General features: G+C 34.7%; 1 protein-coding gene across 1 annotated transcript; it reads right to left on the bottom strand.

The window, feature by feature from the left end:
- Positions 1 to 1,699: 1,699 nt before the first annotated feature.
- LOC144476630 (alpha-tocopherol transfer protein-like) lies at positions 1,700 to 13,462 on the bottom strand. The gene is made up of 5 exons (XM_078193763.1): positions 13,315 to 13,462; positions 5,943 to 6,081; positions 4,038 to 4,197; positions 3,209 to 3,678; positions 1,700 to 2,809 (listed from the first exon to the last, which is right to left on the bottom strand). Exons 2-5 carry the CDS (start codon positions 6,079 to 6,081, stop codon positions 2,658 to 2,660), a joined length of 921 nt encoding a protein of 306 aa, XP_078049889.1. The 5' UTR covers positions 13,315 to 13,462; the 3' UTR covers positions 1,700 to 2,657.
- Positions 13,463 to 16,281: the final 2,819 nt, after the last annotated feature.

Below are 16,281 nucleotides of genomic sequence, written 5' to 3' on the forward strand. Positions count from 1 at the left end.
CAAATTGAATTCAAGTATCCTTCGTGAGAAATAATTCTGTACCTACGTTCTCTACTTTTTTTGCCCGACGCCGCGCATTGCGCACGAACCGAGCCTATTTTTCATAACGAGGCGGGCGTGGTATGCAATTAAAAAAAGCCGAGCGTCACTTTCAAAAATCGAAAGTACCTTACTTTATGCGCGCGTGGTGCGACAGTGTGACCCACTTTCGACTCTACAATTACGTGAAAATAAACGAATTATCCAGACGTAGACGATCACAAGCGCGGTTCACGGGGTTCTATGCTTCGAATGAAAGTATTCAAGCGTTCTGCACTTAAAAGATCATTTCTTAGAACTCCCGACTACCGTGACAGTAAGTGTTTGCTTTTTATAGTTAATTTGTGCGTAACGTGCATGTGCAACTGGGATTTTCTCTTGCGCCTGGTATGTTCGTCCGACGATGAAAGGAAACAGGGCTCGTGTCCTAACGAATGCGAAATGTTTTGTCATTTGGTAATACACGCTACTTAGTGTATACATGTACTGTAGAAGGATCTGAATAACTTTATGTTTTGTAACTGTGCCAGCAAGTTGCTTCATACTTCGGCGATTCGTTAATACCAGTGTCGGGAATATTTTATTCCGATAACGAACAACGTCAAAACTGCCCTTAGAGGTTTTTCCAATGAGTCATACACCGTTCGATAGCTGGCCAATAAAAAGTCATCTGTGCAAAATTTTAACCCTGTAATTTGTCCGTGAGGGTAGTTACAGGATAAATTAAATTTCGCGGTTTTCCGTCATTTTTCCACCTTTAGCGGCTTTCTAAAATTTTGAAAAAAATATGGCTTATTTTGGACATCAAGTCGGATCTTATAGAATTTTTTCAGATTTTTCTGTTGCAAGCTGTGATTATCAAAAATGAAAAACCCCCAAAAAATCGGAAAATTGAAGATTTCTCGAAAACTAAAATCGGTAAAACTTTTACATTAACTCCCTGATAAGGTACTATCACGACACGTGTACTCAATTTTTCTCAGATTTTTTGCTCGCCTGCAACATTGTCAACAAAAATGAAAACCCAATGTGTCGATGTTTTTTGCTGTCAGAATGAAGCTACTACTTTTTTAGTTTACCGCGAGTGTGGATTAAGTAATTTCAAACGTTATTGCATCGAAACAAACAATTTTTTAACCCTGAAAATGCGAATTAAGCGAGCAAAAAAATTGTAACGAGCGGAATGTATGCCAAAATGTTTCCAGTCACTACAACTCAATCGATTAGCGCAATGGTTAGAGCGTACGAAACTTTTCCTTCCATAATATTAGAATCATTTGTGTTTCACTATTGCATATTAATTATCCACTAGCAATATTATTAGAATATCAATTAAAGAGCGCAACGAACACATGTAATATTGAACACACAATATGTATAAGGTTATTTGATCCGAACACGATAATTTCGATATGATTTCGATTATCTGATTAACATGTGTACGTACAAACATGCAATCCGTGTACACGTTTACCGAGGATATTAGACTCCTTAATTAACAGTGTGTACACGTACCCGGTATGTAAATACGTTTATGTTTCGATGCGCTCAAAGATGCGTTTTTTAATCAATAAATTTCTATGACACACGAATATCCAAAATAATGTAAAAACTATTTCTGCTAAAATAATATATACATATACATTAATAACCAGCTCAGTTTTCGTTTAAGTTCTCCAACCTTTTTATTATAATAACGTATAATGCGGTACAAAATGTTTTTGTGATTTTTATTTCGGCGGATACGAACTATAAATCATGCCTTGATTAATATTTTAGTAGCAACCCCATTCTCCAGTTCCCGCAACAATTTTCTTAAGCTTTCGTTTCATGTTACAATATTTTCAAAATTCTATGTACAGTGGAAACGTTGTTATTAGATTATGGGTGTTATATATTCACAGAAAATGTACACAATTTACTACAACATAAACGAGTAAAGATTTTAATAAAAAAACGTTTAACATTATATGTTTTTCTCTTGTTATATGGAACTGTCAAAAATCAAAACTACTCATTCGTAATATTTGCAGTAATGCTACTATAAGTATAAACTTTTTTTTGTAATAAAATATTTTTTATCATTTTAAATGTATATATTTACTTTAATAAAAATTTTTTTTAAATATTTATCAATGAAACAGTTAATTCTCCACGTATTAAACACTAGAACTACGAAGCCCAAAATGTGACTAATGTATATTCATAGAAAATTTATTATAGTTTCAGCAACTGTACAGGAACAAACTAGACACAGATCGTTTCGACCCACCTGGTAGTTGTAGTGTTAATTCTCTACGCTACTGCGTTAATTTTCAGTAATATATTACTATTTAATATTTTCAATTAAAAGCTCTTCACGATTGACGTACAAAAAGATAAATAGTTTGACACTGTAATGAAGTGTCTCTAAAAAAAAATATATATATATATCATATTATGAACAAAATATATATAATGGTAATATATATATAAAATATATAAAATATCGTAAACAAGTTTAAAGATCTAGAAATGTACAACACGTCTAATTTATACCAAATATTCATGGTGTTAGCACCAAAATGAGAATTGCTTAAGATTACACAACGTTTCGCCGGGTACGCGTTTTTAAAATCTTAATCGATAGACAATTGTCGGAACGATCCGTCGAGGCCGAACAGGTCGTCGTGTGTTTTTGGTTTCCCGGGTCGGAGAGCTTCGTTCGATTTTATTGATTCCTGTTCTTTAAACCACGGTCCGTACTCTTCCAGCTTCTTCAACCAGGTTTCTAAAACAAAACATGTATGGTTAATAACTCTGAAATGTTTACAAAAAATTTCAGAAGAAAAGTGAAACTTTCGATCTTCATTTTCATTCTGTTTCTTGCTGAAAATAAAAAAGCATATACTCTTCTAATATTAATGAAAATATTTAAACATGCAGGCGAGCTTGAAACGAGATCAGCGCAATTAATTCAACAACTTTCTCGCGCACCTTTTTAATCACTTTTTTTAATCTACTTCAATTTATTTATTTATTATTTACGTAGAAGGCACGTTGATCATTGGAGTGCTGCAAGCATTTCCTATGTGGAATAATGAGATTTATATAACCTATAGCAAAATGGTGGCTATTCCTATAAGGCGGTAATCATAAATGAATGAACAAAGAGAAATAGTGGATGTACCGTGAATATCTTGAATTGGTCCTGCGTTACCGCCATACTCCGTCGGCAATATTTCCTGGGGGATGTAATCGTACAGCGTTTTCAGGTTGCTGTGCATGAAGATCCTGTTGCGGATCTTCTCCTTGATGAACGGCTTAACGAAGTTGACGATAGTGTCCACGAGCGGGCTGACGTTCACGACGTGCACCTCCTTCAGCTTCACCGGGTAAGCCTCTTGCACGCAAACCAGGAATTTCTTTACGATCGCAGGCGTGAATTTGGCGAAATGGGCTGGCGTCGCCACGCTGGCGTCCAGGATATAAACGTCGCCTGCGACACCGACCAGTTCTTCTTTCAAACGAATGTCACCGATCATCATCACCATCTTCATCGCCTCCGTTACGTTCGGGGTAGGTAGTTCCTTGTCGACTCCCCGCATGATGATCACGCGACGACCGTTCTTCGTCAGACCGGGCAACGGTGGAATTTGTCTAAAAATTACAATGCTCGGTGTCGATAAATTTATATAACTATTCGGTAGAATAATAGTTAAAGTTCAAACACATGTTATCAATTTTATTTTAATACTTATATATTAAATTCGATAATAGAGATTCGAGTTTATGAAAATGTATAATTATTAATTGTGGTGGAGGGTAGTATTTGATAAAAGTATAAATGAATATTGTTCGTTATAATTAACCAGTTGGAGTTTGTCAAAAAAGTAGAAATGGATGCATTATTCATTACAAAAAATTGAATTCTAAATTGATGGTAGGTCTGCGCTCCGCATCCACTTAGCCGTGCTACGAAAAGACTTCTTGAGAACGTGAAAAGGAATGATTTTTACATCAGTTTGCTGATCTCTCTCATTTCTGGCCTCGTGATGTCTCGGTCAGCGAAAAACTCGGGGATCGCCGTTCTCATCGTGAAATACATGTCCAACTTCCTTTTGCACTTTTCCAAGGAAAACTTGCAGCCTCGCAGGAACGTCATTACCCTTTGATCGTCTGAGGAGAGCAAAAATGGTGTAAACAAGACGGAGCGAAATATATCAAACGTTAATGCGTGGATCTTTCAAAGAAAGATGGGAAATTACGCGAGCGATTTCGCTCGTCTTACGGCACCGTATTTAGGTAAATTGTGATTATCTGCGACGCGAGAAAAACAGACAGACATATTGTGTTGACCAAATGTGGTATAGCGCGACGCTTACTGAAATGCAAAACTTACCGAAAACTGCTAAAGCAACTACACTGAATGTGAAAAACATTATTGCGTAGATAATTAAAGTATCAGAATTTAAATTATTCAAATTTCATTACATTATTAAAAATATAAAATGCATAATATATTATATTTAATATTAAATTAAGTTACTAAAGTAACTGCACTGAGTGTAGAAAACATTATTGCGTAGATAATTAAAGTATCAGAATTTAAATTATTCAAATTTCATCACATTATAAAAAATAAATGTAATATATCATATCTAATATTAAATTATTTAATAGTTACATTTCGAATAATATATAAACTATATAAATGTTTCTAATAATAAATGATTTCTGTACTGACTTTCGGTTCGCTCGAATAATTTCCGTCGCCTTAAAGGACCGCTTCTACCAGACGCGTTACCTAAATCTTTTTTCGCAATTAGAATCGCGTGCAATTTAAGACCGGTGCTGCCGCAATGACCCGAATAGTTTTAATAACAGTTAATCACGAAGTGATACGTTCATTACAGACTTTAGCACCGCTCTATTTTCCAACCCGGCTAATATTTATATTTCAATGACAAATCTTGTCTTGTCCACGTACATCATGCAAATCAATATTTTCTATATCGATTCAAGATCGAGAAATTTTTCATTTTTTGTCTTCGATGCAATGGAAATAATATCAAAATATTTTTCTTTCTTCTGAGTTTTTATTGCTTTTATTTTTTTAGTTTTAATTTTTATAGCTTAAAGAATCATTTTGTAGAATCGTGAGAAGAGTTGTCTTCGTCCAAGATAAATTTATAGTCGATCTTCGCGAAAACGGAGCCGGATATAAAAAAATCTTATATCAATTTTTTCTGATTTTAACATTTAGAACACTGCGTATGCATGATCGATAGCAGTGCATAAGTCGTACTTGTTCAAAGGACAATAGTTTTTCCTTTTCCCACCTGAATATCAGATGTCGCACGCGCAGTCTTCATTGACATTTAGAGTGAATTGTGCAATGTGTTCCCTGAACTTCATTATACAATATTTAGTTTGTTAATTTGTTTACGTGCAGAACGCCTCTTTTACACGCGGCATTACATACGCTAGAAGCACACTCGGTATTATGAATCGGAATTAGAAGTTTTTTGCTTCCCTTACCGATGAATAATGCATCGACTGAATGGTAATTATCACTGATATAAACAATCTCGTTAATGTGCCTACTGATAGTAGACCTCTGGCCTACTTTCTTAGGAGCAACATTTAAAACTAAGTCTGCCGTATTTTCCAAAAAAATTTATGTTAAATTCATGAGACAATTTAGACATCTCCATTCTACACTAAGTTATTTCTACCTGCACGCGACATTATAAATTAATCAATGAAAATTTATATTCGCATAAATAGGCCAATAATTCATTCATCTCTAGATACGTACGTAATCGGTGGAGAAGATTTTCTTCCACCGTGAGAGTTATACCAAGAGCGGACTAGGAAATTATATTTTTCATAGATAATAAACCATTGAAAATCTTCATTACCATCGAACTTGGGCAAGTGTGGTTGTTTCGATAGCCATTCCTTGATAATTTCGACATCTTTGTCGCGTGTCGTTACGTTCTCGTTTAACTCCTCGCGAATCTGTTTCGACATCTCCTCTGACGGCTGAATCAGCAACATCTGAAATTCATTTTAGAAATGCGTCAATCTTTGTGTTATTTCTAAACACATTAATTGAATAGTTTAACAATTAATGCATGCGTAAGTACAATTACCAGACTGCAGATCTTCAAGCATAACACAAACCTTCTAAGTCAATTATAAGAAACAGAAAGAAAAAGAAAAATGAATTCTTTCGTTTAGAAATACTAATAAAAAGTTTTCGCAAATTCAGTTTTGTTTTAAAAATACATAAAATCTGCAGTTTAACAATTGATATCATTTGTTAAAGTTAAGGTTTCATAAAGACAAGATGTGCGTCGATCTGTATATCAATTTTCTGCCATTGTATGGTTATGTGTTATATATCAACGTTGTTTATAGAAAAAAAACTGTATAGCTTTATTTATTAAGCATGATAGACGTGTTAGAATAATAGAAATAGGTATTATAGTAATAAATCATTTAACTAGAAGCTAAATGAACGTCTATAAAGAAGTAAATGATCCGTGACCAGAAATGTTTTGGAAACCTATTGTTCTGTGATTATTTTATTTTAAAAACTATATATATAAAATAAATTTGCGGGACCTAGAGTTTGCCTCATTGTAAACCAAAATGAATTTGCTAAAACCTGGGCTTTGCTCCACTGTAAACCCGAATGTCCCCTCGACCGAAGAAGTATACTCGAGCAACCGACCATTTATCTGCACTCAGCTGACATAAATGACACTGCGATTTAATGCATTCATTTACATAGTCCATCACTATGTGTGTTCTTTTTGTGGATTTACGTTAATCCAACGTGCGCGCTTCGCGATGTATCGTTAACATTTCAGAATTTGTGTAATGCTAAGAAATTCTTGCGATTCTAGAAGTTTAACACGTTTCGCACCGTTGCAAACAACTGTCAAGTCCAACGTTAAATACCAAAAGTGTGTAAAATTGCATTTTAACAGATACCTATGCGATGCATGTAATGATAATGTTTTGTAAGGTAAGCAGATTTCTATCATCGTACAAAGATTTCCTGTAACAATCGTCGCATGAAACATTCTACAAAACAACATTTTACGTGAAAAATATTCTTTATAAAATCGTCTCTTTCCACGTTTTCCATTCAGTTTCGTGTATTTTATCGGTCACAGTGTTGGTCGAACAATTGCCTATAATTTCAGCTTGTACTTCACAATTGTTTGATCGCTCATCAACGGGTAATTGCGATGCCCTTACGAAACGAACAATCTTCCTCAGATTCGAAGAGCGAAGCTAATTCGTGACAGATAATAAGTCGAATTTGATTGGCACATATTCTTACGTGAAACAACCTCTTGCGGAATTAATCGAAGAGCACGTTGTCTCGGTGGCTTCATTACGAATTTCCGGCGGTGTCGTTCGGCGCACGGTCGAGTAAAAAAATTATTGCCACCATAATTTCTGGATAAATAAACCAACAGTTTTTAATGGCTCGTAAAGCTCCAAACTTTTCAAGTACAATGGCTCGTATAATTCTAAACTTTTTGACAAGGCGTGATTCAAGATATATAGATATAGCAGGTGCTGTTTTCTTTTCAGTACAGTGTTTTTGTTAATAATATTATTAAGCCACGTTATCAATGAATACTATCAAATAAAATGGACGATATTCATAAATCCTGATTCAATGAAATAAAGATAGAAACCTTCTTTGTTAATTTAATAAGTAAACGAATCTTTACGCGTTTATAACAAAATTGAACAGTTAAAACGGAAAACGGTAACACAGAATTTACAACTCATTTGAATTATTCACACAGCTTCTATTATACACGACGTCCCGCAGTTTTAATAATAACACAATATAAGCAGCACTATTGTCATTTTGCATTAATACATCAGCGGAGTGATCAAGACTTGCCCGACATTTCGACCGAGATTTCCTCTGTCATAAACTGCATAGCTTGACACAGATCGGAATGCTCCCGAACTATCAAATTTCCTAGCAAGAAATCACTGTTCGAATTTCGACCGTAATCATAATACTGTGCCGCAGTGTTGCACGTGTTACGCGAAAATGCGCAGTGTAACAAGTTGCGCAAACGGTCGACATACATGCATATTCTACACACATCGGTCTTATGCGAGAAATTAATGCTGACCAGAGGCAGCTTGCTCAACGCTAAACTTTCTCTAGCTCGTCACGGCTGGCCGAGAGGAACCTGTATTTCACTACTTCTTGAAAGAAAACAGCCAAATAGTGACGTCGCGCGATCGCGTACGAGTTTTTGCACGACATTGTCGGCGACCAACGATGACGCCGCGACCTAATCTTGCGCATATCATTTGAATAAATCAACGTCGCATTTTCGGTTCGTAGACTCTAGCGAAAGCGCAGAGGCGCGTGACCCTTTAGAGATCACCTCGTTGATACGAAGATTTATCTCAGACGCGCGGATTTATGTAAATTTCTTATGTGGATTCACCTGTGCGGTAGCATTTTTATTACAATATAGAATCGTTTGTTTAATAAATAGTAAATTAAATAGTAAATTATTATATTATTGGAAATAGTAAATTATTTTTACACGAAAAGTATCACTATTGCATGAACAGCAAATTTCTGTCATTATTCTTATTTTTATTATTATATTATTTTTCTGTTTCCCGTGAAGACGTACATATTAATATAAATATTACTATTCTAGTAGCAAAATAAAGCGGTCGTTGAGTCCTAGAATACTAAATTGTTATTTTGCATAAATATCTGCGGTCTACTGATGACACTTTGGGTTATTTGTAGAAAGTGAAAGTATGTAGAAAAGGTACAGAAAGTATAGTATACTCCCCGTGCAAAAGTGCACCACTTTTGCAATAAAACTTTCATCCGACGGAGTCCTCAGTTAAACAAATTGCTGGATAAATGCGAGCGTGACTCTTAACAGCGCGACTTTTAATATTTCGCGATACTATAGGTATGTATATCTTAACCTAGCCGAAACGGTTGCGTACGCGAATTTACACTACTTTAAAGAGTTAACAACCGCGCACTCACTTTCGACACGCGAAAGCCTCTCGCCCTAATGCATGACTCACGAAATATTTCCACACCAAAATTCCACAACCGATGAACATAGAAACGAAAGTAAGACGCGCATCGAAAAAAAAAGGTTCGCCGGCCACTTTAATTTGTGTCAATAATGTTTGCACAAACGGGCTAGAAATCTTTAAGGAGCTAGCACTCCAAAACCTCTTTCGCGAAACTCGTCCCTGTCACGTGTCAAATGTTTAATCCGAATTTCGAGACTGGTTGGAGCGACTTCTTGGAACCCGATGTCATTTTTATCTCTGGCAACAATAATATACTATTAAATAATAAATTTAACCCCACTTTGAAATTTAATAAAATCCACTAAATGAAATCTTTCAATTATTAAAACTAAATTAAATACAATTAAAAATAATCTAACTTCATAAGAAATAGATTGAGCAATTGAACGAATAGCCCCTAATAATGATTCAACGAATCTATTCATTAACAATCGAAATGAATTAGACTGTTGAACGATGTTTACAATACTCCTGTTCATGGCGCGTTTCGTATGAAGAAGGAACAAGTAAATATAATAATTATTAACTGAAACGAAGATTGTATAAAATAAAACTTGTATTCGGTTCTTTTTTTTAACCGAGTCTAAAGAAACGTAAATTGTAGATATAGTGAACGTTCGGTTTACTTCTCTTCATTTTATTTTTCTTCAGTGACCCTACGATGCAACGATCGGAACACGCGTTGCCATTTTTATTGGGAAACAAGCACGAAGTTCGGTGGCAAGCGGCGTTTAGAATGTACCGCTCGTAGAAAGGCTTACGAACATTTCGAAGTTGAAGAACGTAGACGACGTACAGAGGAGAGAGAGAGGAAAAACTGACGCCGCGGCCTGCTTGTTTTTCTCGCGGAGAAAGAATTGCGCGCGGTTCGTGCACCACAAAAAAAAAACGGGAGTACAACCAAAGACAGTCGTTGGTAGAACCTGAAATTAGGCAACCTGATGGAAAGGCGACTCGCGGACGTGACAGCGTAATGAAACGTGTAGACATACTCGAACGGAATTTAGTGAATCGACAGGAAATTGGACAGGTGAAACATTTGACTGTCGAACCCGTGCTCGGCGTCGCGAGCTTACAAATAGACTGCGGACCTTTTCGCGAAATAAATATTGCTTGGAGCGATTGCGAGAAACAGGAGACTTACAGAAATCTCAATTCTTTCTTTAATGATCTCGATAAGTGGAAAACTGATGTCCTTAAATTGATTTCACAGGTTTAAATCTGACTTATTTTTCTGCAATTTAAAATTTCTTGAAACTTTATGCGGTCTTGGTTTTAGTTCCGTGGAATTATTAACAAATTAAACAAAGTATTAATTCTAGTATCACAATTTTAAATTTGACTTATTTTACTGCAATTTAAAATTTCTTGAAACTCTATGAAGTCTTGATCTCAGTTCCGTGGAATTTTTAACGAATTAAACAAATTGTTCGTTCTCGTATTTGTAAATCGTTTAACATATAATTCAGAATATTGTTTTACGTTTATCTTTTAACAATTTTAGTTATAGTAAATTTCATTTGTCATGTAAAAGCTGTGTAATGGAGAATTACATAATACGTATACTTTGTGCATCGTTTTACGGTTGTATAAATAGTTCTGTTGTTTTTTGTAAATGCTATGGAACTTCGATTGTTCTATCGTTCGAACAGTTTCAATGTTCCCGTTCCTATGTTGACGCGTATTGTGCAAAGCTGTCACTGGCAGACTTCAAAAAACAGAGTCGCGGCGCGCAAAGTTCAAAAGAAATAAGAACAGTTAAGGTGAGAGGTCATCGAGTCGAGCTGACGCGAAGACGTACACGCTAATGGTGTTTCCGAAGAATGGGACTTTTGTACTGTTATTACTGCCGTATTCCACTTTTTTTCAATCTCGATTTGTACGAGTTCCGCGTGGTTTATCGATCCTGAAAAATGACGAAATAATTTCGTTATGTAACACCTTTCACGCGGAATTAGGCTTTTTCGTTCGTTATTTCGTTTCACGCGCAGCTAATCGTAAAATTGAGCAAAATGTGTGAAAAACATCGGAGCGATCATTAACATATACTTGTTTCGTTAATTATTTGTTTCATCTTGTTGGTCGATTAAATATTAAATATTACGTTGTTGGCTATGCTAACAAAAGATGTTTAAGTTGGCTTTCAAATCGGAGAAAGTGGAGCAAGATAGTCCTCGGAAAAAAGTTCGAAGCTTGCACAATAGGAACGATCTCAACAAACGCTGTAGCCTTTCCATCTAGTTCTTGGCTCCAGGTTACAAACTATAACGAAAAAAAGCTGCAAGTTTCGACGAGTTAAATATTATTCGAACTGTACACTTTTTAAAGCACGATTTTCTATCTTCGCGAATTCTTTACTAAATATTATATAATTATTATATGTTATATAGATAGTATCAATAATTTTATATAAATAATATAAAATTAAAATTGAGACGAGAACAATATAAGTCTGTAGAATATACGATTTCCTATTTTCGCGAATTCTTTACTAAATATTATATAATTATTATACATTATATAGGTAGTATCAATAGTTTTATATAAATAGTATCGATATAAAATTAAAATTGAGACGAGAACAATATCAGTCTGTAGAATGATTTGTCAGCTCGTGTTTAGCAAAATAAAAGAAAGCAAAAGAGAATTGTTCATTGTCAGAAACAGAATAAAGATCCTCCAAGGGAAGACGATGACGGAACTGGCTCTACTTCCGTTGCAGTTTGTTTCCTGAGTCCGCAGTAGGATGGACTAGGTATTTAGAATATCAAGTTTCAGTTCACGTGTATGCGTCGTAGATAATGACGACGGGACAAGAAGATTCTTACGTGCGTGACTATTGCAAATGTTCACGTACGCATGAAAGAAACTGTAACAAAATAATGCAAGCATTATAATTACGTTACACATAATTCTTTCTTCACAGCTTATGAAAACTGAAGTTATGTCAATTTTTGTAAATCTCGTTGGATTTGTTTCTTGTTTTAAAATATTTGATCATAGAAGACGGCCATCGCAGTTATCATTTAGTTGATCTGACGTAGACACGCGGAAACCTATAACGCAGTGATGAGTTTTTTTGTAGAAATCATAGTTGCGAGCAACTAGAAATTAGGAACTGGATCTTCACGACGACGATATTACATTTAAAAATACCTTAATGCGACAACGAGACGTTGTTAAAATTATTCATAAACAGCACAAGTTTGCAAATAAAAGAAGCGATAATTATTATTTTCTTTACTTATTATTATTTTCTATTTTCTATTCTATTATTAAAATTTATTTGCCGACATTTTTCGACGCAATTCCGAATTTATTTATAATCCAGTATTTTTGCAAATGAGCGGAGATAGCTATTTTTATAATGTATATATAGACTTTAGTGCTTCTTTTAATCATTTTAATTATTGTGAAATAACTCAACAATATATTTATATTTTTTTGAATCCTTTAATAGTTTGCGCCTCGGCTACTAATTTTTCTTATTTTAAATGCATAAAATTCGCATAATGATTACTTTAATTTGCTATGCTGTGGTCGGAAGAAATACATAATTCTTTCGTTATTCCGCGTGAACTTTTATATCTATAGACATAATTTTTTTTTAATATTAATAGGCATAATTTTTGATACTTCTGATATCTTGTAGTTGTATAAATAAATTAATTCTATTTTAATAATAAAATCGGAAATAGTAATTTATTATGCTTGTCAAAACGAACAAACAAACTATTACTACTTGCCAAAGTGATTCGAGAAACTACTACCACTACTTGTCAAAATGATTCAAGAAACTACTACCGCTACTTGTCAAAATGATTAACATCGCGCCCTGTACCATCGCTGAAACAACGAAAATGGTCAAGTCGAAAGTAGTCGCACGTCACATTCACTATCCTACATTCCATCCAATGACATCGTCGCGAAATTCAAAACAACAATTACTCGTCCTGCCGGTCCGACAACTTGACGCGTTTGCGGAGAAGGTAGACAAATTTTTGGCGGTAGTTTTGAAAACGTCTCGGTACTCTCGACGCGATCGATCAGCGAAAACGATTTCTTCGCCGTGACAAATCCGTCGATCGCTAAGACCGGCCCGTACGCACGGTTGCTTCATCGCGGAGCAAGGAAAATGAAAAATTTCGTCAACTGAAATCGCCTTACCTTGATCAGCTGACGCACGGCGGGTCGATCACGAAGAGGCAACAACAGCGGAATCGGGATGAACGAGCGGCAACGAGGTTCGACCGGTCACGGAAAGAGAAATGGAAGAAACTCTTACGGTGAACCGAAGAGATGGAGAACGGTTTATGGAGTGGGAACGATTACCTCTTAGACCGGTTCTCTTTTATATCGTGAGATGCCCCACTCTCAGTTTTCTCTCCGCGAGTCACACGGAACGATGAAAACCCGGACACAATCGATACTCGGATAACCGGCAATGTGGACACGGTTTTTCGGCGACGGAAGCCGATTTTTTTTTTCTCGACCGGTTAGCTCTCGTCCGACATGTATATAATTAGCAGACTGCGCGGATCTATGCGCAATTTCCTATTTACACAATTTAAGTTCTCAGATATTTAAATGAGAAACGTGTATCTTTTCTAGATTTGCAAACACGTTGCGACAATTCTGAACGAAAAAATCCTGTTTTTTTATTTAGTAGCGGTAAAATGTGCTGTCCAATTTTTGACAATATAACTTTGTTCGTTCTTCAGATGCCATAAGTGCATAGTGATGCAAAGTTTAATGCTAAGTTTTTATTTAGAATCAATAAATTAATGTTGATAATAGCCAAGTGAGAACCAAACAATTTTATGTAATTTCTAGAGAAGTTGAGAATTGGTATCGTGTATCAAAATGAAATATCAATGTCTTTGAACATTTTATTTTTCAGATTCTTGAAAAATTGTATGATTACGTGTTAAGTTAAATGCCCTTCGTCACCGCCGCCGAAAAATGATTTTCTTTCGTTCCATAAACAATTAGCGTGGGACATTTTGGATATCAAAGTATTCTTAGAATTTTACATGTATTTTTTGTATTTTTATTTCTGTTCTTAGTATTAAATTTGGTAATTCTGTTATTTTTCGGTACAGAATTTCGTGAATCAGCCTATCTCTGTGTACCGGACCTTTACTTTCCTCTGCTACCATTCGATGTTACGTGTATGACATAATATGCCGAATGTGCTATTTCGATACATTCACGTATGAGCAATTACACATTTTTTAAAAACCGCGTAAAAGAGAAACTCTGATAAAAATGTAATAGAACAGTTATTCACTTGTTCAGTGAATTAGTCAAGTAACTTATAAAATGTAGCAAAAATTTATGTTTCATAATGTAACGAATAAAATTATGTCGTCATCATTTTTATTATAAAAACTTGAAAGTTATTCACTTTATTTTAACATTGTACCCTGCATGACGATTAATGTTAAAAATAATAATAATAATGCCAATAATAATGCTTTTTGGCTGGAGGTACCTGTTCGAAAAGCATTTTCATTTTAACTTAAGTACACTAGATATAATAATATGAGAATTTATAGTTGTATGATTCATACTTGAATTATTAACAAAGATTATAAATAAATGATATAAAATAACGAAACGTTTCAATATAGAAAATCATTTGGAACCAGCCAACGAAAACGAGATGTTTATCCAGTTGTCTACCATTTTCTACAATTATTGATTACTGTTGCCACAGTTGCTGATGTTTGTAAAAAATAAACAATGTAGTATAAATATTTATATATTATATAAGTTTTGTGTTGCAATGGACCCCGTATACACTAGACGATGGTAACTGCGAACGCGACAGAAAGGTCAACAGATTCTTACTCAAACTTCCAACAATGCTCTTTGATGCAGCAAGGAAGTACTTGACGGGGACTGTTCATATTTAGCTTAGATGTGCTTAAAAAGCGAAGTGCTTTTCGTGTCTTTGAAACATACACAATTACATAAAATTCATTTAAGGTCTCTAGTTTTTCTTTCGTAACTCGACGTTGTCGTTTAAGAGAACAACAAAGTAACTAATAAAGCGGTGAAAATAGTATTGAAAAGCGCGTTAAAATACTTATTGAGGTACTCAAGAAAGCTTGCAGATGTGTTCTCGATCGATTGTTCGATTGACATAATAAATAAAAATTGATGATAAAAATGAGAAGGTAAAATTTAAGATGGTAAGAAGATTGAATCAACTTCATGATACAACGCATTGTTTCCGAATCATTAGAAAGGTTAAACAATGAACAAATTCTCACAATCCAGACAATTTTCGTTCGCATGATGATGATTCGCTGTCTAGCAATAAGAGATACGTCTAATATTTCTTCACGCACAAGTAATTGCACCAAATCACCATTAGGAGATGCTGCGAGTCTCTATTATTGCTTACTCCATAGTCTAATAAGGAATTGATGGGTATCTGTTAAAGAGATGGTTGTGAATAAATGTAAAAATAAAACACGTGTTATATGATCGATGATTTTTGGGATCAAGTCTTTAATCAATTGAGACTAAATAAAATAGAAGGTTACCTATTCTGAAAGGTAATGGGTTTACTGATTGCGTTGTAATGGTTCTTGTGACATAATTAGCAAGAAAGTTACAACACAGGAGAAAAGGTATAGTGACAGTATTAAAACGATAAACTGCATTACAGCATTATTACCGAGGGGAAGGTAAACAATTTAGGTAATTTGGAGAACGCACCTTAATGACTTTTCACTATTACATTACTATACATTGATTACATTTCGATCGGTTCTGAGTATTTTTTAATCCAATTTTTAATTTGTTTTTCTTTTTTATAACACAATCTCTTGTACCTGTTTACCTTTATTTATCTAAGTTTTTTTTTATCACCTATCTTCTGCCAGCCTCTTCATGTAAATTTCTTCTCAGTTTTCTATGCAAATAACGTATCGATTTGTTTAATCTACAAACGAAGCATCTGTTTCATTTTATAAACGACTTCTTTAATGTCCACGATTAAAATACCGAATGAATCAAAGCACTGATATTATTGTATTATAGGAATGTAATGTTTCTGTGTCTCGAAAGCATAATAGACGCAGTAACCAGCGCGAAGGATGATTCAGTGATCAGTGGCGAAAG

Source organism: Augochlora pura, chromosome 2, assembly GCF_028453695.1.
Source record: "Augochlora pura isolate Apur16 chromosome 2, APUR_v2.2.1, whole genome shotgun sequence".
Taxonomy (NCBI): Eukaryota; Metazoa; Arthropoda; class Insecta; order Hymenoptera; family Halictidae; genus Augochlora; species Augochlora pura.